Raw genomic sequence first — 25,374 nt, forward strand, 5'->3', positions numbered from 1 at the left:
GCCAGTTTGTGTGCCTCAGTCCCAACATCAGTAACAAAGAGAATATTTCACAGGAAATTAACAAATCGTCCTAACAATGCATTAAATCTGGAGACACTGCAATACCTTTCCTGCATTTTATGACAGATTAGTTGTTCCTTTAGGTTGTTCAAATGATAACAGGAATCCCGAACACGGAAAGGACATCGATATAATGAGAAACGTGGGTGTATAATATCAGGGATAATAAACTTCAGTCATTTATGGTGCTAAAGTTCTTTGCACAACATTGTTGTAGAAATAGCTCACGAGGAGAGCATTATAGTAACAAAAATCATCTTCAGATCTTATGACTTTCACTCAATATTTCATCCAATAAAGCAATTAGGTCTTTGCATGCTTTAATAAACAGTTTCAGAAAAATATAGGTTACAAAACTGAATTACTGTACAACTTTAATGACATCTGGCAAAACTCTAATGAATTGGAACCGCGAATGTTTTTCCCTGAAAAGCTTACTTTAAAAACTGAATTTTAGAAATGGCAGCCAATCGCTGCAACTGATTGTCTATTACTAGGTGTAAATACAGGTAAAGTAAGATTTTTAAAGCCAAAATTTCACCCCAAGATGTAAAAATATACAATTTGCATCCTACATTGTAATGTGTAAAGTAATAAAGTTTTGTATTGTGTATTGAATGCATATATCTTACATACATTTAATTGCAAATGCTTTTGGCAGTTCACTTATCGAGTCAATTGGCCCAAAGCTCTTACAATTAAATTTCAGAAGTTAAACATTTGATAATTTAATTGGAATGGGAAGGGGGAAAGATTGCTTTGAACAGTTATTGGTCAGTTTGTTTTCAAACTTTTTACACTTGTTTGAAGTTCCTTTGATCTCCGCTTGCTGAGGCCAATCAACGGGACAGCACTCGCAATTGCGATACTGGTACCTACCGGAGTTGCTACACGGTCAAACGCAATCAGCCACTGCTTGCATTGTTTACACAATGTTAAAAATTGAAAAGTGTTGGTAATCGGTAGATTTTGCAGGTGTAGAGTGTGGCTAACAACCATGCACAGTTGGTGCTCTCCAATGGCGAGAGTATGACAGAGACAGCTGGCTCAGTTTTCAATCTGAAAACACCCCCTCGGTGGACCAAACACAACGACAGTGACCTTTCTGCGGGAAAACCAGGGATGTGCCTTTGACTGAATTAGCCATAAAGACGTCTTGCTATGACTTTTGTTCCAAACCAAAGCATCTAAATATCGCGTTAAATATGAGAAGTATTGTTCCCAGCTTTTTTTTTGCTCCTGAGAAATATTACAGTGCTGATTTGGCGATTCATTTTCTTACATCGTGTCACAAAACTTTTTACTGAGCAGACTTAGTTTTTGAACATATCATTACAAATGACCCCAATGTTTTCAGCAGTGAATTTATCAAACCATTCATCTGACAATACTTTTAAATGCATCATTGTCATGGATCGTGGATTTGATAGATTAGCGAGAGGCACAAAACCCCTTTCCAAGGTCAAGTTGAAGATCTTGTTTAGTGTTTAGCTGTTTTTTGTTAAAGCTATAGAATAGTATCTTTGTATCTTTTAACTTTTCAAGCACATCTTGCAGAATTAGGTTAAAAGCCACTATGCACAGCACAGATAGTAGAGATTCAGTCACTGAGGAAGCAATACAACCACACAAATTAAGCCAGCAGGAAAATTTCCAAAAAGAATTTTTAAATGATAAATATTTTTCAAAAACAATGAGGTCTCACAAATCCATCAAAAATGAACGGCAAACTCTCCAATTGGTGCTTTAAATAGTATCACTTGTAGCGATTTCTACATAAACATATATGTTAAAATTCATTTAACTTGGAAAATTATAAAATTAGCAACAACGAAATGAAAATTTAGCTCGTTTTTCTTCAGTCTTTGAATTCCAAGACCCGAGAGCGGCGAATAAAGCTTCTTTTCTCTTTCACCCGCAGTATTCCGCAGAAACTATTCGATACACATGTTTCCATGATGCACTTTACGTGCTGGGGGACATTGAAACTCGTTACAACCTATCTAGCTCAGCCGACCTCTTTTGTTCATCGCTATGAAGTAGGGGCTTTGCCAGTTGCCAGCTCCCGAAGAGCAAAAGCATGCGTCATTTTTCACCGGGGTTCGTCTCATCCTCAAAAGACAACTATCAAAACAGCCCTCAGCCCTTTTAGGCATTAATTACTTTGCTATCCAACCGATCTGTTTTTCCTATTATTTGCATTGCTCAGCAGGGATTTTTTTTTGCAAGACTAATGCAGCTGCGAGTAGCTATGAATGCATTTCTCAGCACAAGGGCGAAATAGGTAAGCAGAATAGATGTGCTCCTCCAAAAATAAGAATAAATGATAAGATGTGAAATTTCTGCATCTTTGGTTTGATAAATAGTGACAAAAGTTTACGACTTGGATGTATAAGTACAATAGCATGTTTTGTCATCATGTAGTCCTTATCCAAACTGTTAATTTTGAATTCTCAATCTCATTATTGTGATTGTAAAATCAGCATTGACCGGACTAGACTCGGAAGAATACACTTTCTTATTTCTATCTGGATTTTGGTTACTGTTACATTATATATTATACACAAACACACACACACACACATTCCTCAATTTTGGCCAAAAAGAAAAGTCGTCAAGTTTTATACAATATAGATATTCTATGTGTGTGTGTGTGAATGTATATTCGATGATGAAGTCGAATTCTTTATTACAGCTTTGTTACAAATCTGTTGTCTTAAAGAACAGTAAACTGTGTAAAGGAATGACTCACTCTCATGGATACCTTCTTTTTCGGAATAGGAGACAGCGAAACGTCGCTGTGCAAGGAAGCTGCTTTTATATTGATGGAATTGAATAATGTCACTAATGCAACCAAATAAAATATTATTTGAAACGTTCGAGCGATATGCCAATTACTTTGTGGATTAATATTTTATAGTCCAATTTTTGGTGAAACGACGTTTTGTCTATCTTATCCAACTCTTCAACAGACAACTAATGTCTATGGTGGAGAATTAGATTTGATTCTTCACCCAGCGTTTGTAGAAATTGTTAAATGTTATGGTTTAAAGGTCTCTGCTTGGGTTGAACGTCTGACTGTAGAGATACTTAGTCTGCATGAAGGATTTGTGGAAATGGTTGAAAGCCAGCCCTGGGAAGAGATCCAGCCCGATTAGGATTAACCCTCTCGCTGAATAACGACAGGTTGTGAGCAGCTCAAGGATCCTGCTCAGCAGCAAGTGTCATCAATCCAGCTCCCTCCTGAGTCCACATCACACAAATGAATAACTTCTTTGGTTAAAAACAATTATATGTCCTAAAATCTTCATTATTTCCATAAATTGATGATGCTTTTGATTTTACAGAAGACTGTCGAACTGTGTTGATGATGGATAACAGGCAAGATGAAAAGTTCCAATTAAAATTGTGGGTAGTTCAATCCGTATGGTTAACAACTTGAAACTCTCCGTAGGAAAGAAAAGAACGTGACTCAAAAACGTCAAAATATTTTAATAAGTAATCTAAAAACACTCTTTGTGATAATGCCCGAGTGCCTACTAAAATACAACAGAGAATTTCCTATTAAATATTTAAATTAGTGTTTAACTCACCAGAAAACTTTCTGTCCGACGATATTGATTTATGAGAGTGAAAGACAGGGTCTGTATTTTACCATGACAAACGCATTAGAAAACGAAAGCGTTTGACTATTCAAATCTTTCAAACATCTTTTACCTTCTTGCTGTTGCAGCAGACGCCACCGGTTACACTACACAATTGGGAGAAAAATAAAGCATTTTGTATCAGAAGTGAGAGTAGGCAGAGTGTAAATTCTTCCCTGTACAACCAGTAGGCGCTGTTTGGTCTGGGCGTACCAATTTCTATAAGACAAATATATCATTACTATATGATTCCAAATGGGTTTAATTGTTTGAATATTAATATAAAAATATTAAAATGATTTAGTAAAGTAATAATAGCAATACTTTTACAGTGTCAGAAAAATGAACAGTCCAGACACCATAATTGCGTACAACTGGCTTTAATGCTTATATCACCGTATGACCTACTGCAAAAAGATTGAGGAAAATTATTGCAAACTCATTCACCAGGTTCTTACCGTACATGCTGTAGAGGGCATTTTCTTAATGTCACAGTACATTTTTGAAATTTTGCGTTCAGTATCTAATTTTCAATTCATTAACGTTTTTATTTCAAACATATGATTTTGCGTTTTGGGGTAAAATGGATGCACCTGCAATATAACTAAACATTCTATGTATTTCAGCAGACCCATTACTCATGCAGGTCCTATTGTGAACTTCAGGGCAGGAAATAAAACATAGCTTGGCGTGGAAAACTACATTGATTTTTACATGACATTCATAAAGAGTCTATCGCAAAATTCCACGTTTGTACTGGACAACGTGCACGTATATTTCTCAGTTATAAATCCATCCAATGTACTTAGAACAGTCCTGTTAATTCGTTGCTTTAAGCCTGTCGGTCGGAGTGAGAGTCGTGGGTTTCCAGTATTGTGGTTTTCATTATCATATATTATCAGGTGATCTGTAAATACATAAAAGTAGAAAGAAATCATCAGCCAGCGAATTTTTTGAATATTGGGAAATAATTTCCGAAGCCGACTCTTATTTGATGCACACGTGGTGTGTGCAACAATGATAAGTTTCTTATCCGGTGCCAGCATTTTAAAAGAAACTTAAATATATTTCAAATGAATTTGACGCTGACCATAAAAGTAACTTGCATAACACTGGTCATTTGCCAGTGAGAATGCTCAATACCCATTTCAGCAAAAAAAAATTGACCATACTCGAACTCCCCAAATTCACATCGCAGGGATGAAATACATTCATAACTATTTCACAATATCCAGAAGATGTAACATTTTCCATTCTTTCAGTTTACTTTCAGGAATAAGGTTAAAATGAACCAATTTATGAAAATATAAAAATCACTGTTTATTAGAGTTGGCGCACAGGCCAGAAATAGTGTACTTTCCCGTATATTAGATGACACAGATGTAATAGTTATACTGCAGGCGAGGTTGCACTCCATGAGCACACATCTTCTAAGCGATGTGAGACGACAGTACAAAGTTGTACTGTCCCCCACCCAGTGCTCTCCCGTCAACAACAGTGTTCAAAATTTTCTCTTTCTTAAAGTTGTAATGTTAGAAGGGAGTAGACAGGGCAGTCGGCCCTATCCAAAAACTAAACACTTAAAAGGCGGCCGAAATCACAGAAGTGCTTTCTAAACTTAAACATTAAAATTCAAGAGACTGAATGTGCAATGATTTCTAATTCAGCCCAACCTCTGATAAGCAATCTGAGGGAAAACTAGTTGACAAAATATTGAATTATATACAGGTTCTGTATTAGTGCAATATGAAAGGATATCAAATTAAATTAAAATTTACAATATTTGCAAGAATAGGGTAATAATAGTAGGGGAGTTTAAACGGGGATAGTTTTAGTATGAAAGGAATTGACGGAGCAGAATTTTTGAGGTGCATTCAGGAGAACATTTTTGCCCAGTATATAGCAGGTCCAACAACAGAGCACAGTTTTAGACTGAGTTTTAGGAAATGAAGATGGGCAGGTGGAATGAGTGGCAGTGGGAGAGCATTTTGGTGGTAGTGATCATAATTCAGTCAGTTTTAACATAATTATGGAAAAGGACAGAAATAGAACAGGAGTTAAAGTTCTCAATAGGGGCAAGGCCAATTTTACTAAACTGAGGAGTGATTTAGCTAAAATGGACTGGAAATCAATGTCAGAACAGTGGGAGGCATTCAAAGGGGAGATTCAAGGGGTTCAGAGTAAACATGTTTCCACAAAGAAAAAGGGTGAGACAGCCAAATCTAGAGCCCCAGGGATGTCAAGGAGCTTACAGGGTAAGATAAGGCGAAAAGGAAAGCTTATGCCGAAAATGAGAATTCAATACTACAGAAAGCTGAAGGAGTATGGAAAGTGGAGGGGTGATATCAAAAAGGAAATTAGGAAAGCAAAGAGAGGGTATGAAAGAATATTGGCAAGCAAAATCAAGGTGAACCCAAAGATGTTTTATCAATACATTAAGAGTAAGAGGTTAATGAAGGAGAGAGTAGGGTCATAAAAGACCAAAAAGGTAACCTAAGTGCAGGAGCGGAAGATATTGGTATGGTTCTCAATGAATGCTTTACGTCTGTTTTCACAAAAGAGGGGGACAATGCAGATATTGTAGTTAAGGAGGACGAGTATGAAGTATTGGATGTGACAAACATAAGGAGAGAGGAAGTATTAATGGGATTAGCATCCTTGAAAGTTGATAAATCAACAGGGCCGGATGAAATGTACCCTAGGCTGTTAAAAGAAGCAAGAGAAGAAATAGCAGAAGGTCTGACCATCATTTTCAAGGTCTCACTGGATACAGGAGGATTGGAGAATTGTACCTCTGTTCAAAAAGGGAGCAAATGATAGACCGAACAATTACAGGCCAGTCAGTCTAACCGCAGTAATGGGAAAATTATTGGAATCTATTCTGAGAGACAGGACAAACTGTCACTTAGAAAGGCACAGGTTAATCAAGGATAGTCAGCATGGATTTGTTAAGGGAAGATCTCGTTTGACCAACTTGATCGAATTTTTTGAAGAAGTAACAAGGAAGATAGATGATGGTATTGCAGTTGATGTGGTCTAAATGGATGTTAGCAAGGCTTTTGACGAGGTCCCACATGACAGACTGGTTAAAATAAAATACCATGGGATCCAGGGAAATGCAGCAAGGTGGATACAAAATTGGCTCAGTGGCAGGAGGGCTGGTTCCAGTGGCGTTCTGCAGGGCTCAGTACTGGGTCCCCTGCTTTTTGTGGTGTTTATTCACCATTTGGATGTAAATGTAGGGAGCATGATCAAGACGTTTGCGGACAACACAAAGATTTGCCATGTGGTAGATAGCGAGGAGGATAGCTGTAGGCTGCAGGAAGATATCGATGGTCTGGTCAGATGGGCAGAAAAGTGGCAAATGGAATTCAACCTGGAGAAGTGGGAGGTGATGTATTTGGGGAGGTCAAACAAGGCAAAGGAATACACGATTAATGAGAAAATACTGAGAAGTGTAGAGGAAGTGAGGGAACTTGGAGTGAATGTCCACAGATCCCTGAAGGTAGCAGGACAGGTTGATAAGGTGGTTAAGAAAGCTTATGGAATCCTTTCCTTTATTAGCCAAGGTATAGAATACAAGAGCAGGGAGTTTATGCTGGAACTGTATAATTCATTGGTTAGGTCACAACTTGAGTACTGTGCAATTCTGGTCACCTTATTACATATGAACATATTAATTAGGAGCAGGAGTAGGCCACTCGGCCCTTCAAACCTGCTCCGCCATTCAATAAGTTCATGACTGAACTGATCACTCCACATTTCCAACTAGCCCTGATAACCTTCCACCGCCTTGTTTATCAAGAATCTATCTATCTCTGCCTTAAAAATATTCAAAGACTCTGCTTCCACCATCTTTTGAGGAACAGAATTCCAAAGACTCACGACTCTCTGAGAGAAAAACATTTCTCCTCATCTCTGTCTTAAATGGGTGACCCCTTATTTTTAAACAGTGACCCCTAGTTCGAGATTCCCCCACAGGGGAAACATTCAATCCACATCCATCCTGTCAAGACCCCTCAGCATCTTATATGTTTCAATCAAGTTGCATCTTATTCTTCTAAATTCCAGCAGATACAAGCCTAGCTTGTCCAATCTTTCCTCGTAAGCCAGCCCGCTGATTCCAGGTATTAGTCTAGTAAACCTTCTCTGTACTGCCTCCAACACATTCACATCCTTCCTTAAATAAGGAGGCCAGTACTGTACACAGTACTCCAGATGTGATCTCACCAATGCCCTGTATAGCTGAAGCATAACCTCCCTACTTTTGTGTTCAATCCCCCTAGCGATAAATGATAACATTCAATTAGCATTCCTAATTCCGTGCTGTACCTGCATACTAACCTTTTGTGATTCATGCACTAGGACACCCAGATCCCTCTGCATCTCAGAGCTCTGCAATCTCTGACCATTTAGATAATATGCTTCTTTTGTATTCTTCCTGCCAAAATGGACAATTTCACATTTTCCCACATTGTACTCCATTTTCCAGATCTTTGCCCACTCACGTAACCTATCTATATCCATTTGTAGTCTCCTATTGTCCTCTTCACAACTTACTTTCCTATCCATCTTTGTGTCATCAGCAAATTTAGCAACTGTATCTTCAGTCCCTTCATCTAAGTCAGTTATATAAATTGTAAAAAGTTGAAGCCCCAGCACTGCACACCACTCGTTACATCTTGCCAACCAGAAAATGACCCATTTATGCCTACTCTCTGTTTCCTGTTAGCTAGCCAATCTTCTATCCATGCCAATATGTTACCTCCTACACCATGAGCTTTTATTTTCTACATAAATCTTTGATGTGGCACCTTATCAAATGCCTTCTGGAAATCTAAGTACAATACATTTATCCCCTTTATCCACAGCACATTTAACTCCCTCAAAGAACTCCAATAAATTGGTTAAACATGATTTCCCTTCACAAAACCATGTTGACTCTGCCTGATTACCTTGATTTTTTCTAAATGCCCTGCTATAACGTCTTTAATAAGAGCTTCTAACATTTTCCCTAAAACAGATGTTAAGCTAACTGGCCTGTAGTTTCCCGCTTTCCGTCTCCCTCCCTTTTTGAATAAAGGAGTTACATTAGCTATTTTCCAATCTAATGGAACCTTCCTCGAATCTAGGGAATTTTAGAAAATTAAAACTAACACATCAACTATCTCACCGTAAGGATGTAATTGCACGAGAGAGGGTACAGAGGAGATTTATGAGGATTTTGTCAGGATTGGAAAAATGCAGCGATGAGGAAAGTTTGGATAGGCTGGGGTTGTTCTCCTTGGAACAGAGAAGGCTGAAGGGAGATCTGATTGAAATGTACCACATTTTGAAGGGCCTGGATAGAGTGAAGGTGAAGGGTTTATTCACATTAGCAGAGAGGTCAGTGACGAGGGGGCATAGATTTAAAGTGATTGGTAGAAAAATAAGAGGGGAGATGAGGGAAAACTTTTTCACCCAGAAGATAGTGGGGGTCTGGAACTCACTGCCTGAAAGGGTAGTTGAGGCAAACACCCTCAACTCATTCAAAAGGAGACTGTATATGCACCTCAAGTGCCATAAACTGCAGGGTTATGGACCAAATGCTGGAAGGTGGGATTAGAATAGTGGATCGTTGTTCGGCCGGCGCATTCACGATGGGCCAAAATAGCCACTTTCTGTGCCTTAAACCTTCTATGATTCTATAAACTAGCTCCAAATGTATAGCTGGAGATGACTGTAACAAAGAATGATGTCTCATGAATATCACACTGGCTGTTGCTGGCAACAGAAATACCTGGTGGTGTTACAGATCTCTGATAGTTTCATGAACGTTCTACCAATCCTGGTTCAAGAAGTGATGACTAATTGCCCTCAATAGTCTACTTACAAGAGATAATGTTTAAAATGTCTGTTGTGCTTTTTAATCTTTTGTTTTAAAATGGTTGACAAAGAAAGAAAAAATATGAGACAAGCTGTTTGTTCCACAAGTGAGGAATGGCTCATGATCCACCAGGGAACTTCCTCATCCTAGATTATAAAGGCCTCATTCATCATTGTGTAGTTAATTTATACTAAAGGTAAAAATGTAAAACATAAATGAGCGTTATTACTGTAAAATAAAGGCACCCAGATGAATGGTCGTTAATATTGGTTAATATCCGATTGGCAGGATGTGGCTAGTGGTGTCCCGCAGGGATCTGTGTTGGGGCCTCAATTATTCACATTATTCATTAACGACTTGGTTGATGGCATACATAGTAAGTCATATATCCAAATTTGCTGATGATACAAAGTTAGGCAGCATTGTAGACAGTCTAGATGATAGCATAAAATTGCAAAGAGATATTGACAGACTAAGTGAGTGGGCAAAACTGTGGCAGATGGATTTCAATGCGGGCAAGTGTGAGATTATCTATTTTGGACCAAAAAAGGATAGAGCGGGGTACTTTCTAAATGGGAAGAGGTTAAGTACAGTGGATGTCCAAAGAGACTTGGGGGTTCAGGTGCATAGATCTTTAAAATCCCACGAGCAAGTGCAGAAAATAATCAAAAAGGCTAATGGAATGCTAGCCTTTATATCTAGAGGATTGGAGTATAAAGACACAGAGGTTATGCTGCAGCTGTACAAAACCCTGGTTAGACCCCCACTTGGAGTACTGTGAGCAGTTATGGGCACCACACCTTAGGAAGGATATATTGGCCTCAGAGGGAGTGCAAGTTAGGTTTACAAGAATGATACCTGGACTACAGGGGTTAAGGTACGAGGAGAGATTACACAAATTAGGCCTGCTTTTGCTGGAATTTAGAAGGTTAAGGGGTGATCTGATTGAAGTCTTCAAGATATTAACAGGAAAAGACAGGCTAGATAAAGATAAACTATCTCCACTGGTTGGAGATTCTAAAACTAGGGGGCATAGACTAAAAATTAGGACCAGACCGTTCAGGAGAGATGCTAGGAAGCACTTCTTCATGCAAAGGATGGTAGAGGTGTGGAACTCTCTCCCACAAACAGCAGTTGAAGCGAGAACATTTGTTAATTTTAAATCTGAGATAGATAGATTTTTGTTAAGCAAAGATATTAAGGGATATGGGCCAAAGGCAGGTATATGGAGTTAGGCCACAGATGAGCCATGATCTCATTGAATGGCGGGACAGGCTCGAGGGGCTGAATGGCCTACTCCTGTTCCTATCTTCCTATGTTCCTATATGCAAAATATAAGTTGTTTTGCCCAAAGATTGTCCAATAAACAATTTATTACCTTGTTTAGGTAAACTAAACACCTTATAGTCATTGGGTTGGAAGGTGCTTTAATCTCTATCGCTGTGAGGAAGGAAATAAAATGATAGACAGGAACATCACAACACATGTTGTTGGAGGACAGTGAATGTGGTACCATTATTCAAGAAGGGTAGTAGGGATAAACCAGGTAATTACAGGCCAGTGAGTCTAACATCAGTGGCAGGGAAACTATTGGAAAAAATTCTGAGGGACAGGATTAATCCCCACTTGGAGAGACAGGGATTAATCAAGAATAGTCGCATGGCTCTGTCAGGGGGAGATCATGTCTAATAAATTTGATTGAATTTTATGAGGAGGTGACTAGGTATGTAGATGAGGGTAAAGCAGTTGATGTAATCTACATGGACTTCAGTAAGGCTTTTGATAAGGTCCCGCATGGGAGATTGGTCAAGAAAGTAAGAGCCCGTGGAATCCAGGGCAATTTGGCAAATTGGATCCAAAATTGCTTAGTGGCAGGAGGCAGAAGGTGATGGTCGAGGGCTGTTTTTGCGATTGGAAGGTGTACTGCAGGGATCTGTGCTGGGACCTTTGCTGTTTATAGTGTACATTAATGATTTAGACATGAATATAGGATGTATGATCAGTAAGTTCGCAGATGACATGAAAATTGGTGGTGTCGTAAATAGTGAGGAGGAAAGCTTTAGATTACAGGGCAATATAGATGGAATGGTAAAATGGGCTGAGCAGTGCGCAAATGGAATTTAATCCTGAGAAGTATGAGGAGATGCATTTTGGGAGAACTAACAAGGCAAAGGAATATACAATGGATGGTAGGAACCTAGGAAGTACAGAGGGTCAGAGGGACCTTGGTGTATTTGTCCATAGATCACTGAAGGCAGCAGCACAGACAGATAAGGTGGTTAGGAAGGTACGTGGGATACTTGCCTTTATTAGCCGAGGTACAGAATATAAGAGCAGGGAGGTTATGATGGAGCTGTTAGGCCACAGCTGGAGTACTATCGGAAGGATGTGATTGCACTGGAGAGGATGCAGAGGAGATTCACCAGGATGTTGCCTGGGCTGGAGCATTGAGCATTTCAGCTATGAAGAGAGACTGGATAGGCTAGGGTTGTTTTCCTTGGAGCAGGGAAGGCTGAGAGGGAACCTGATTGAGGTGTACAAGATTTTGAGGGGCATAGATAGGGTAAATAGGAAGAAACTTTTTCCCTTTGCGGAACTGTCAATAACCAGGGGGAATAGATTTAAGGGAAGGGGCAGGAGGTTTAGAGGGGATGTAAGGAAAAAACTTTTTCACGCAGAGGGTGGTTGGAATCTGGAACACACTGCAGAAGGGGTGGTAGAGGCAGGAACCCTCACAACATTTAAGAAGTATTTAGATGAGCACTTGAAATGCCATAGCATACAAGGCGATGGGCCAAGTGCTGGAAAATGGGATTAGAATAGATAGGTGTTTGATGGCCGGCACGGACCCGAGGGCCAAAGGGCCTGTCTCTAAGCTGTATAACTCTATGACTCTGTTTTTGCATCATGAAGGCTGCAAGAGAAATCAGGACTTGCTTTCGGTAAAATCGTGAGGATCTTCACTGATGTGAAGAAGTTAATATAATGGATGATATTTAGAAGACGTCTTGTTTAAGTCAAGTATGATGACACACTGTTGTTGGGAATCATGGCATGCTCTTTATTTTATACCATTACACAAAGGTAATTTGCACTGATTGAACTAATCATAACAATATTGATCATAACTACTATTCTTTATGCTCACTCGCTCTAAAATAAAGCTGACCTTATTTGTTCAGTTTGCCTTCAGAGTGACCAAGAAATACATGTGCAAGACATATAGCTGGGTCAGCTCATAAATTGACTCAGTGTGAGTCAACTCTCATAAAATTAAGATGCTGAGACCATTTACAACAGTGACTGATAGCAATGAACCCGAAAGGTACATTTGTAACACGCATATGAGTGCTTTATTGTAGAAGTTCTCAGCTTGGCTCAGTGGTGGAAATCTTACCTCTGAATCAGAAGGTTGTAAATTGAAGCCCCACTCCAAGACCGGAGCACATCAGACTGACACTTCAATGCAGTAGTGAGGGAATGAGGAATTGTCAGAATTGTTGCCTTTATAATTAGACTTCAAAATAAGACCCCATCCACCCTTCTCAGGTAGGCACAAAGCATTTCAGGGCACTGACAACAACAGCATCGCTCACTCAGCACCACCAAAACAAGTTAACTGGTTCTTTACCTTATTGGTGGGACCTTGCTGTGCACAAATCACGTCACCTTTGCCTCCAAAGCAACAATTGAAATTACTTCAAAAGTAATTCCTTTCCCGTTCCCATGAAGCACTTTGAGACATCCTCAGGATGTGAAATATGCTTTATGAGTGTAGGTTTTCTTACAAACTAATGCACAGAACTGAACTGACAAGAGTAACATTCTTTTCCAAACAGAGGCCAATGGCAAATTTAATTAAAATAGTGAAATGTCAACCCTTTAATGTTCTTATATGGTGTTATGGTGTATTATATTCACTTTAGCTTCGTGACCTAGTCATGAAAGTATTTTTAGACCTAAATTGGTGCTCTCAAATTTAATATTTTATTACAAATAAGAGTTTCTTGTTAGAATTTCGAGGAGTGTGGGAATAAAAGGTGGAAAATGAAAGAATGGGCTCAAAGATTCTTATGTTGCATTTTACATTAGGAGGTTAGCAGCAACAGTCAGCAACCTCCTGATGTTAATGTAGTGACCTTGTTGATGTCAAAGGTGGTTCACACCATCAGAGTTGGTTTACAGATACTCCTCCAATACAACTGTCACTTTTGCTATAAATACAAATGTAAGGAGCTCTATAGCAGAATCAATCTACATGACTAATTTTATGTATGCTGGGATCTGCCTGCAATGGCGGAGGAAGAAAGTCTGAATAAATTCTGTGAAAAGACAAGATGGTTTCTGCAGTAATGGAGCTCAGGCTAGGCAGAGGCAAACCATTGCAGGATGCAGCTTCCAATATAAATGGCCACCTGGACTGATGAGTTGTTCTTTTCTAGTTTATTTAAACAAAATTATTCAGAACCTTTTAAATAGCGAGGAATAATTGAAAACCTAATTTGTTCACTCATCAGGAAGATCTTCATAATCCACTAATGATTCCAAAATTTTGTTCAGTCCTGGAATAACCTGGGCATATTGCTATTTCCAAATCTGTGTATTCTATTTCTTTATGATGTCCTCTCACACCCGTATTGCTTTGTGTATTAATGAAATCGTTAAAAAGCTTAGCCACCTTTAGTAAATTTCTAATCTATAAAATTAATGTTTTGATAAACTGAAAAGAAAAAAAGCATCAGAGAGGGATTCAAAGGATGACAAGTTTACTTCACTCTACAATTTTGGCCACCTTTCCTTTTAGGATAAGAACAGATAAGATAATTATTCCCATTGTATGTCCTCCATTAATCTAGTTTTTTTTGCTGCCGTACTACCTTGGGGATTCAATATAATCTTAGATGACAATCTTAGGCTAGAATCATAGAAAGTTTAGAAAGCTAAATCCTTTCTCTACTAATTATAAAAGAGCTAATTCTCTGTAGTATGTTACTTTCCTTCCTCAAGACTACTTTTGCCATACATTATACATTAAAGAAACTTCACAAAAATGGATAATAATATTGACATTATATAAGCTGCATGATAGTTTTCAAATATGCAAAATAATCATGTTAATTCGTATAAAGATAACAAAATACAACTTCACAACATTTGAAAAATCTTGCGTTTATACATTTTTGTATTTGACATGCATTAAAATATTTATATTTCAATTTTAAAAAGGCTAAATTTTGTATTTAAAGTTTTACCGGGATTTCACTGGTAATATAATAAGTATTAGCCTTTTAGTGTGGTGCATTTTTGTGAACTTTTCCACATTACAATACAGAGACACAGATTTTACCGTCCCCAATCGTTTTTTGTTGATCAAATGAGAGCAGAAACTCCCATTTGGGAGGGGCAACATGACATTTCACTTGAAAATTCTAAACAGGTCACAGACCTTGCACAGACCCAAAGGCAGTGGGTGGGAGCACTTAACTAAAGCGTGTAACCAGCTCAAGCTGCAGGTTAGCCCTTTTGCTAGCATTGGAATTGGAAATCTTACAATAAGCTTCTCATGGAGCCATAGAAACATCACCTATTGCTAGAATTTGTATAAGAGCCAGTTTCAAGATTTCATGTTGCACAGTTTATACAGGATTAACTACTGCGAGGACCACAATGCTTTCTTTAGCCAGATTTTAGAAAACAGTATTTTTCTAAAAGTTATAAGCTAAAAAGAGACAAGAAGGCTGCCCTAGAAATGACCTAGAGCTTTCAGATTCTTTGAACACATCATTATTTCCATTGTTAAGTTTGATTAATTGTGACTGATAAGTTGGAGTGAATCAAGATTTTGTCCTTATTGTGCACCATATTGCACAGAATAATTTAGTTTGAAAAGTAGTGAAAGACTAAACAAAATTGCAGCAGTTAAGAATGAATCCCATGTATTTTGTGCTTATAGGAAAAACAAAATTAACGCTAGGTCCTTCAGTTTTGAGCAGCAATGATGAAATTAAATTGTACAATGTGACTTTAATGAATTTGCCCTCTCCGATAAAGTCAGGATTTGCGTATTGTACCAATGTCACATACTAGCGATTACATTATTTCGAATCATTGAATGAAGCATTGCCATTGATGATCTGCTTTCAGGATTCACATGGTTAAAGCATAAGACTCAAAAGGACTATAGAATTTTTAAAAAAGCCTGTGTCACTACGTTATTCCCTGAAAAGTAAAGCCAGTAGCAATAGTTGCATAAATCTGCCAATCTTCTGCACATCGCAGTAAGTGACAAAACTCCATTGTAGTTTATCATTGATTCTGCCTCAGTGTTTGCAAGGAGCATAAGCAAGTCCTGATAGAAGTGTTTTGTGTGTGATTTTTTGGGGGGGAGGGGTGGGGTGAGGTGTTGAAATGATAAATGATGTCACTGAAAGCTGCACAATGCTACAACTTCACAATGGCACTGCACATGCATAAAATCAAAACGGCTTCTGAGAAATCCATTATTCCTCCCATACAATAGGCCTGAAACTGTTTTACAAGCACTCCCAGTGTTTTTAATCACACATGCTCTTAATAACATCCACAACTTTAAGTGTATCTACAACTTAAATGTCATATGCAACTTCAAAACTGCAGTGTTGGACACAGTTCAGATGTTGCTCTTATTAGTTAAAATGCACTTTGGTATATAATGCAGACATCAAATGTGTGAAGCTACACAGAATTGCATAATTAACACATACTCTTATTCCGAAATATATCAGATAATCCGTTTTTAAAAAATCCAACACTTGGATCATTTTGGAATATTTATACATTAGTATGTCTACCACTTCATTGAAACAAATGTGAAATAAAGAAAATCATTTTTTAAAAAGTCTACAGTTTAAAAAAAAATTATTTAAAAAATCAGTATTTACATCAAAAAGCAAAAAACAATCCGAGATAAAGTATATGGTGTGTCAAAGTGCTTGGTGTGTATACAGAAGCAATATAGAAGAAATTTTTTTTTAAAACTTTGTTTAATGTGCTTTGGAGATAAAAACTTTGAAGAAAAATCATCTTGTTCTAAACTGCAGAGGCACTCAAACTCTGTTGGAGCAACCCACAGACTTGATCTCAGCTTGCATTCATCTGGAATCAACCAAAGGACTAGTGCAGTTGCACCTTCAATTACCTCTTATAGTTGGCGGGTTCCTAATTCCCTCAGATGATCCAAAGCCACTCTCTGTGAAGTTTCAATCGGGAGGCAGGCTGAGGTTTTCCAGCACATTCACCCATTTGTTTTGTGTTACGACCCGATGAGAAAGAAGTCTAGGATTCCCTTTCAGCCTTCACCTGGTCTTACTGTAACAGGGTTTAATTTTAAACACACAGTTTTTAGCTCCCGCTTGGTGAATCCGTTTTCACCACTTTCCAATTATAAGGCAAAGAAACCAGCACAACAGGTTTTCTCAGGTTTAAAGAAGAAAAGTGAAATTTTATTAAACTTAAACTCTAATTCGGTTAACGCCTATAGACACACAACGAGTCCATGCTAGCATGCACACGATACACACATGCAAATAGAGACAGAAAAGAGCAGAAGAAAAGTAAAGTGGAAAAGTTTGAGGCAATATCTGAAGAGTTGTTGTTACGGTTCTTCGGGCTCACTGTAGAATCCTTGTTTGTAGGTAGATCTTGCTTTTCATTGGGGCTCAGTATTCTTCTTAAACTTTGTTCGCTGTAGGAGACTTTTCTCTCTTGGGGTTTACGTGTCTTCAGTGGATTCAGAGGCTTGTGAGACAGAGATGGGAGCAGGCAGAAGAGATCTTCTCAGTCCAGGAGCAAACAGCTTTCTGCCCAAAATGTTTGTATCAATTCAAAAAACTCAGGTTGCCTAGCAGGTAAGTCATATGACTAGCTGGTTTGACCATGTCCATTTGTATATTCGGCCATCCTAGCAGTCAACCTGGAATGTGAGCTCCCCCACCTTCAACGTCTGGTGATCAAAAGTCCATTGTGGGTTGAATGTCAGGGAATGGCTGCTTTGTCCTTCCAAACACTGTCTGATCTGTTCAACAAGTCCTCCCCTCACTCCAGCAACAGTTTAATATCAATGTTCATGACAAAATTAATGTGTCTCATTCTTGGCAGGTGGGGGCCTCGCATGACACCTCCACACCCAGCGGAAGGAAATGCAATGGGAGAAAAGGCACATTTCATTAAAAGGGGTGAGAAAAATGTAAGATACAGAAAAAAACATGCATTTCTCTCATTCATTCTAATTCATTCATAAATCTTAAAACTTATTACAGCCTGACTTCTCATGGTGCCAGTGCTGCTTTAATTGTCCCCTTTTTGGAATCCTAATAAACATGTGGTTCTTTTTTTTTGGCAAGTGTCTCTACCATTTGCCCATTTCCATGCCTGTTCCTGCTGAGGCAATTTTTTTAAACAAGAGACAGTAGTGGGCGGGTCTATCCTGAACTCTCTTTCAGTGCTTTGCTGAGTAATGCAAAGGCTTTTGACTTCAGGTGGTTCGCTTTTTTTCCTGACTGTGGGGGAGGATTCTTTGCTAATCTCCCCTTTGTCCCAGCGGACATTCCTGCCTGCAGGTATTTGTGCAGACTCTATTGGACTCCTCTGTGGCACTTCAACTAGCTGAGGCATCACCCACACGGTTTCTGTGCCCCCAAGAGGTCTTTCTTTGTCTCTGCATGTTCCTGTAAATGCTGTTAGCAACTCTGGTGGTGTGCTTCTGGTGTCAGTAAAAGGGATCTAGTGGCCCCTGTGTTCCTGAGGATTACTATGGGCTTGGTTGCCCCACTCGAGGGGTATGGGGTTACTTTCCTTCAGACACAAAACCCTGAGAATCTTCAGGAATCCTATTAAATTTTCCTGCACTTGCAGCCGTAAACTTCCTGGGTCTCACTCTTACTGCAGTTAAAGCCACAGCTTGTTCCATCAGAGTCCCGTCTTCACTGAGCGGGTGTGCCCTGATTAACCCTACCGGCTTTCCCTTTAGTTTCCAGCAATCAGCTTTGAAATGTCCTGCTTTATTACAGTGGAAGCACACAGGTCTCCAGGTCTCGCTCCTGCTCACAGCACCTTCCTTTTTGGCTAGAGGAGGGCCCCCTGTGTGTCCTGTTTTCCTTTCTTTCCTCGGACTGTTTGGGCTGCTATCATCTTTCCACCCTTTATCCTTTTTGGATTTGTGGGGGTGATTAAGAAAGGTTCTCCCCTGGGAAACCGACTTATAAATGAAAGCAAACTCAACGGCTCTCTGAATCCGCTGCTCCTCTACATGGGTCTTTATGGGTCTTAATTCCTCCAACAGAATTACTTCTCTGAGATTCTCATAGCTGAGCTGTACTTTAAGAGCCCTCAGCCACCGGTCAAAAGCCAGCTGCTTACTCCTTTCAACCTCCAGATAAGTTTGATTAGCTTGCTTCCTGAGGGTTCTTAACTATTGGTGATAGGCTTCGGGCACTAATTCACATGCCCCAAGGATAGCAGTTTTGGTCAGTTCATAATTTGATGAACTCTCATCTGGCAACAGGGAATAAACCTCATGGGCTTTTCCAGTTACTGCTTTGCAGTAAAAGAGGCTAGGTCTCAGCTGGCCATTTTAACTGCCTTGCCAGTTTCTCAAAGGACACAAAAAATACTTCTACATATTCCTCATTGAATTTTGAAATTAATTGAGCTAGGTTTAACAATTCTGTACCCAGCCCTGAATTACGCTCCTCCATATTGGCCATACTTTCACTGGGATTAGTCTGTCACCCCCTCGTTAACTCAAGCCGCTTTAGCTCTCTTTCTTCGCATTCCTTCCATATTCTTTCTCTCTTTCTCCCTCTCCTGCCTCTCTCTCTTTTTCCTGTCTTTCCCTTTCTCTGTCTTCTAATTCAAGTTTCCTTTGTTCCAATTGTATCTATGCTAGCAGTACCCTGTCTAGGTCTACTTCTAACACTGTTTCTGCTTCTTCAGATTCAAGGGAAAAATTGCTGCCCACTAGCCTTAGGAGTTCAGACTTCCTCGCCTTGCCAAGTACAGTGATCCCACACTGCTCAGCCATTTTTCTCAGCTCCTCCATAGACAGTGCTTTTAACTTATGCCAAATTACTTCACCCTGGCTTGGAGAGCTACTAGCTTCAGTTGCAGAAATGTTAGTATTCAAGAACACACAACCACAAAAAAACCTGTATTGAAATCTTGTTCTTTTTGATTGGGAACAATTTGGCTTCCCACTTCCAATTTCTCTTGTTCATCTGTGGGCAAAATTCCAGACGCGAGAACTCAAATTTCTGTTAGGACCCGGTGAGAAAGAGGTCTAGGGTTCCCTTTCAGCCTTCATCTGGTCTTACTGTAACAGGGTTTAATTTTAAACACACTGTTTTTAGCTCCCCCCTTGGTGAATCCTTTTTCACCGCTTTCCAATTATAATGCAAAGAAACCAGCACAACAGGTTTTCTCAGGTTTAAAGAAGAAAAGTGAAATTTTATTAAACTTAAAACTCTAATTTGGTTCACGCCTACGGATACACGTCATGCCCATGCTAGCATGCACACATGACATACACATGCAAATAGAGACAGAAAAGAGCAGAAGAAAAATAAAGTGGAAAAGTTTGAGGCAATATCTGAAGAGTTGTTGTTACGGTTCTTCGAGCTCACTGTAGAGTCCTTGATTGTAGGTAGATCTTGCTTTCCATTGGGGCCCAGTATTCTTAAACCTTGTTCGCTGTAGGAGACTTTTCTCTCTTGGGGTTCATATGTCCTCAGCAGATTCAGAGGCTTGTGAGACAGAGATGGGAGCAGGCAGAAGAGATCTTCTCAGTCCAGGAGCAAACAGCTTTCTGCCCAAAATGTTTGTATAAATTCAAAAAACTCAGGTTGCCCAGCAGGTTAGTCATGTGACTAGCTGGTTTGACCATGTTCGTTTGTGCATTCGGCCAACTTAGCAGTCAACCTGGTACGCGAGCTCTCCCACCTTCAACGTCTGGTGATCAAAAGTCCATTGTGGGTTGAATGTCAGGGAATGGCTGCTTTGTCTGTTAATATGCAAATGTCTTTTCCAGCCATGGCTGATCTGTTCAACAAGTCCTCCCCTCACTCCAGCAACAGTTTAAAATCAATGTTCATGACAAAATTAATGTGCCTCATTCTTGGCAGGTGGAGGCCTAGCATGACATTTGTATGAACTTCTCAACAACTAGCTACATATATTTCAGGCCATTGCATTTCTAGTTTCCTGGTTGTAGATGTGATTAAAATGGTTCTGTAGGAAGTTACCATAGAAATGTCTGTGGAATACATTATTAATATAATGAAGGATTCATAGGAGGGACTTGCTCACTGATTTTGTAGATTATCACAGGTACCATATTGAGGAAAGCAGGTTATAAACCTTATAACTGTTGGAACATATTTTTCTTGGAAAGTATGTTTTTTCAATCATTATTGACATTCTTTCATAGTTTTCTGCAAGCTTTTACCTTCCTGACTTGACACCGATGCTACAATTGGCAAACAGGAGCGCCAACAGATCTGTTCTTACTCAAATTAGTCAGTCTCTTGTGCTATTCCACATGGTAAGCTGGAGAATACAGTTTCTCACTTGTCTCTGTTGTCCTCATATGAGGAACATAGGAGCAGGAGTAGGCCATTCAGTCCATCGAGCCTGCTCCGCCATTCAATACGATCATAACTGATCAACCACTTCAATGCTTTTTTCCCACACTATCCTCATTCCCCTTATGTCATTTGCATTTAGAAATCTGTTACAGTTTCTCTCTGCCTCTCCCCATCTGCTTTTGTCTCTTTTCTTTTGCTTCTTTCTCCCCAAATCTTTTTTTTACTTCTCCCTCTGTCCTTTTCTGTTTCTTTCTCTATTCTTTGTTCTTTTCTAATGGGTGGTGGGTGGCATGGAGAGGAGCCATTAATGGTTGTAAGTTGCAATTAGGGTGGGGATGTAGGAAAAATATGGCTTTGAATGGCTCTTGTCCTATTCCCTCCCCTAATTAATCTGGCATTTTCAAACCCTCTCACTCCTGTTATGGCCCTAAGCTCTTCAGCCTCCTACCATTCCCCCTCTCTCCTGCCAAACTTTCATGCACAGCACTATCCCACCTCTTTCCCTTGAAAATACCCAATCAACTTCTCCTCCTCCTTGCTTTGCTGTTGGTTACTCATACTTAACCATCCACCCACACATTCAACTCCTACTTGCTTCCCCCAAGGGTAAGGGACATGAGGCCATAGGTCCCTTCACCCTCAAGATAATTTTCCTCTTCCCTCCCTATTTTCTTCCCCTTTCTTATCGTCTCTTCCTTTCTGTTTCTCTCAAAATGCTTTATTTGCTTTTAAAAATGTAACTTGAGTGTTTTTTAAAAGGAATCAAATGTGAAAGATTTTATGTGCCTGTCTCTGTACTGCCTCAGCTGCTAGTACTTAGAACCACTGTCCTTCTGGTGTAAGCCATAAGCATATGTCTTTTCTAACTGCCAACATACGCAGGTGGAGATAATTATTTTGTTTCAAATGGTAATAAACACAAATTAGAACAAAAGCTACAGCAGGTTTGTATTAAATACAGTATCAATATTTCTGTCTCACAGACACATAGGCCTGAATTTATGGACTCCTTGGAGACGGGATGGGAGGTGCCATAGAAGAGTGACGGAAGGCAGCAGGTGGAGTGCCTGTCACCTTCCCATCACCGTGCGATTTTGTCATGCGCGGGAAAGCTGAAGATAGCCTTCCTGCCTAGAAGCCAATTGAGGCCCTTAGGTGGCCAATTAATAGCCACTTAAAGGCATCTTCCCACTGCTGCTGGTATTCTACAATTGCCGGGGGGCAGGTAGGGTCCTCAGCCACATGGGGAGGCTGCCCAGTTAAAGAAGGCGGCCTCCCTGCCAGCTTGGGGAGGGGGGTCCTCCCATGGAGGGCCCCCGGCAGCAAAGCCCACCCCTCTGTGAACAACGCCCCGCCCTCCACGACCACCCCACACCGGGGCCAGCCAGACTGGCCCCAGCAACATCAACACAGTTACCTAGGGTCCAGGGCTCCATCCATGGTCCTGGCCCCAGGTCTCTTGTAGTACTGGCAGTGGCCACCATTCCCTCTGATTGGCTGGCAGCTCTTGGAGGCAGGATCCTCATCCTGAAAGGGAGAGGGACCTTGCCACCGGGCAGTTAATTGTCCTAGCGCTGTTAAATACAGCCTGGGGGGTGGAAAGGGGGGGTCTCCAAAGAGCCAAGGTGGGGCTCCTCTCACCTTTTAGGCCCAGCGTCAGAGCCCCTGCCTGCTCCATAAAATTCAGCCCATACAGTCTCAGTTTAAAAAAAAAAGTCAATATAAATTTTACCTCAATAAAGTTTTTAACATAGAAACATTGCAACATAGAAAATAGGAGCAGGAGTAGGCCATTCAGCCCTTCGAGCCTGCTCCGCCATTCACTATGATCATGGCTGATCATACAACTCAGAAGCCTGTTCCTGCTTTCACCCCATACCCTTTGATCCCTTTAGGCCCAAGAGCTATATCTAACTCCTTCTTGAAAACATACAATGTTTTGCCTCAACTGCTTTCTGTGGTAGCGAATTCCGTAGGCTCACCCCTCTCTGGGTGAAAAAATTTCTCCTCATCTCAGTCCTGAAAGGTTTACCCCATATCCTTAGACTATAACCCCTGGTTCTGGATTCACCCACCATCGGGAACATTCTTCCTGCATCTACCCTGTCAAGTCCTGTTAGAATTTTATAGCTTTCTATGAGATGCCCCCTCACTCTTCTGAACTCCAGCGAATATAATCCTAACCGACTCAATCTCTGCTCATATGTCAGTCCCACCATCCCAGGAATCAGTCTGGTAAACCTTAGCTGCAGTCCCTCTATAGCAAGAACATCCTTCCCCAGATAAGGAGACCAAAACTGCACACAATATTCCAGGTGTGGTCTCACCAAGGCCCTGTATAATTGCAGCAAGACATCCCTGCTCCTGTACTCGAATCCTCTCGCTATGAAGGCCAACATACCATTTGCCTTTTTTACCGCCTGTTGCACCTGCATGCTTACCTTCAGCGACTGTTGTACGAGAACACCCAGGTCTCGCTACAGTTTATAGCCATTCAGATAATAATCTGCCTTCCTGTTTTTGCTACCAAAGTGGATAACCTCACATTTATCCACATTATACTGCATCTGCCATGCATGCGCCCACTCACTCAACTTGTCCAAATCACCCTGAAGCCTCTCTGCATCCTCCTTACAACTCACCCTCCCACCCAGTTTTGTGTCATCTGCAAATTTGGAGATATTACATTTAGTTCCCTCATCTAAATCATAAATGTATATTGTACATAGCTGGGGTCCTAGCACCGATCCCTGCGGTACCCCACTAGTCACTGCCTGCCATTCGTAAAAAGACCCATTTATCCCTATTCTTTGTTTCCTGTCCGCCAACCAATTTTCTATCCATCGCAATACACTACCCCCAATCCCATGCGCTTTAATTTTACATGCTAATCTCTTATGTGGGACTTTGTTGAAAGCCTTCTGAGAGTCCAAATACACCACATCCACTGGCTCCCCCTTATCAACTCTACTAGTTACATCCTCGAAGAATTCTAGTAGATTTGTCAAGCATGATTTCCCTTTCATAAACCCATGCTGACTCTGCCCGATTCTACCACTGTTCTCGAAGTGCTCTGCTATAAAATCTTTGATAACAGACTCTAGAATTTTCCCTATAACCGATGTCAGGCTGACTGGTCTATAATTCCCTGCTTTCTCTCTACCTCCCTTTTTAAATAGTGGGGTTACATTAGCTACCCTCCAATCTGTAGGAACTGTTCCAGAGCCTATAGAATCTTGGAAGATGACCATCAATGCATCCACTATTTCTAGGGCCACTTCCTTAAGTACTCTGGGATGCATACCATCAGGCCCTGGAGATTTATCGGCCCTCAATCCCATCAATTTCCCCAACACCATTTCTCTACTAATAATGATTTCTTTCAGTTCCTCTCTCTCACTAAGCCCTGTGTTCCCCAATTTTGAAATTTATCTATTAGCTTTTGTTGAAATAAATCTGAAAACAACTGAGCAGAAACTACTAGAAGCTGAAGAAAAATATTCCATCCTGGAAAAATTAGGTACACAGCACATGCTTAGACTGCACAATCCAAATTTACCTCAGAGGGATACAGCACTGGTCAAAAATATCAAATCCAAGCTCAGGCTTTTAGAGGGACTGAGGCCTTCAAGAAAGAAACGTTAATTGAGGTAATATAAGAGACAAAGGACAATTCAATTAATAAATTTCTTTTAATTTCTTTTTTTACTTTTGAGAAATGTAATCATATTATTGTGAGATACATAGTTATTTTATTTTATTTTGTTTTGGATATTATGCATTTCAGTTAAACAGAAAAAATGGCAGATCAAAATTTTTGGATTGGAGTTGTCAAATCTGCTTCACAATGCCACTTGATGGCCAGAGCCTGCAACTGCATGTATACTAGAACCATGTTCTTTTAATAGGGTAATTTCACAGAGACACAGGGGTTTTGTGACTGGGAAAACATGATGAAGGGGTAAAAGTTCTCAATGGGAAAATCCTAATGCAATGTCACCTACAGATGTTAGACATAATTACAAATGTAACAGGGTATACACACAATTAACATTGAAAAGTTTATAGGAAATTTACAGGTGAGAGAATATATTAATTTTAATAATACATTAGTAGATTTCCTGTTTCTTTGCTCACGGTGAATCCTCTGTTCACTTGATGTTTATGTCATCTTTTGTGTGGTGCC

The 25,374-nt window shown here is 40.0% G+C and overlaps 1 protein-coding gene across 5 annotated transcripts in view; it reads right to left on the reverse strand.

Annotated features, from left to right (window-relative positions):
• Positions 1-4,086: 4,086 nt before the first annotated feature.
• The window catches only part of c2h10orf67 (chromosome 2 C10orf67 homolog), a 479,419-nt gene continuing 458,131 nt past the window's right edge, over positions 4,087-25,374 (reverse strand). For all 5 annotated transcript variants that reach the window (XM_068051701.1, XM_068051710.1, XM_068051719.1 and 2 more), the window contains one exon: positions 4,087-4,611. In XM_068051701.1, coding sequence (XP_067907802.1) covers positions 4,593-4,611 — 19 coding nt within the window. In that variant the 3' untranslated portion in view covers positions 4,087-4,592. The remainder of the gene's footprint in view (positions 4,612-25,374) is intronic.

The sequence above is a fragment of the Heterodontus francisci genome, chromosome 2 (genome assembly GCF_036365525.1).
Source record: "Heterodontus francisci isolate sHetFra1 chromosome 2, sHetFra1.hap1, whole genome shotgun sequence".
Classification (NCBI taxonomy): domain Eukaryota; kingdom Metazoa; phylum Chordata; class Chondrichthyes; order Heterodontiformes; family Heterodontidae; genus Heterodontus; species Heterodontus francisci.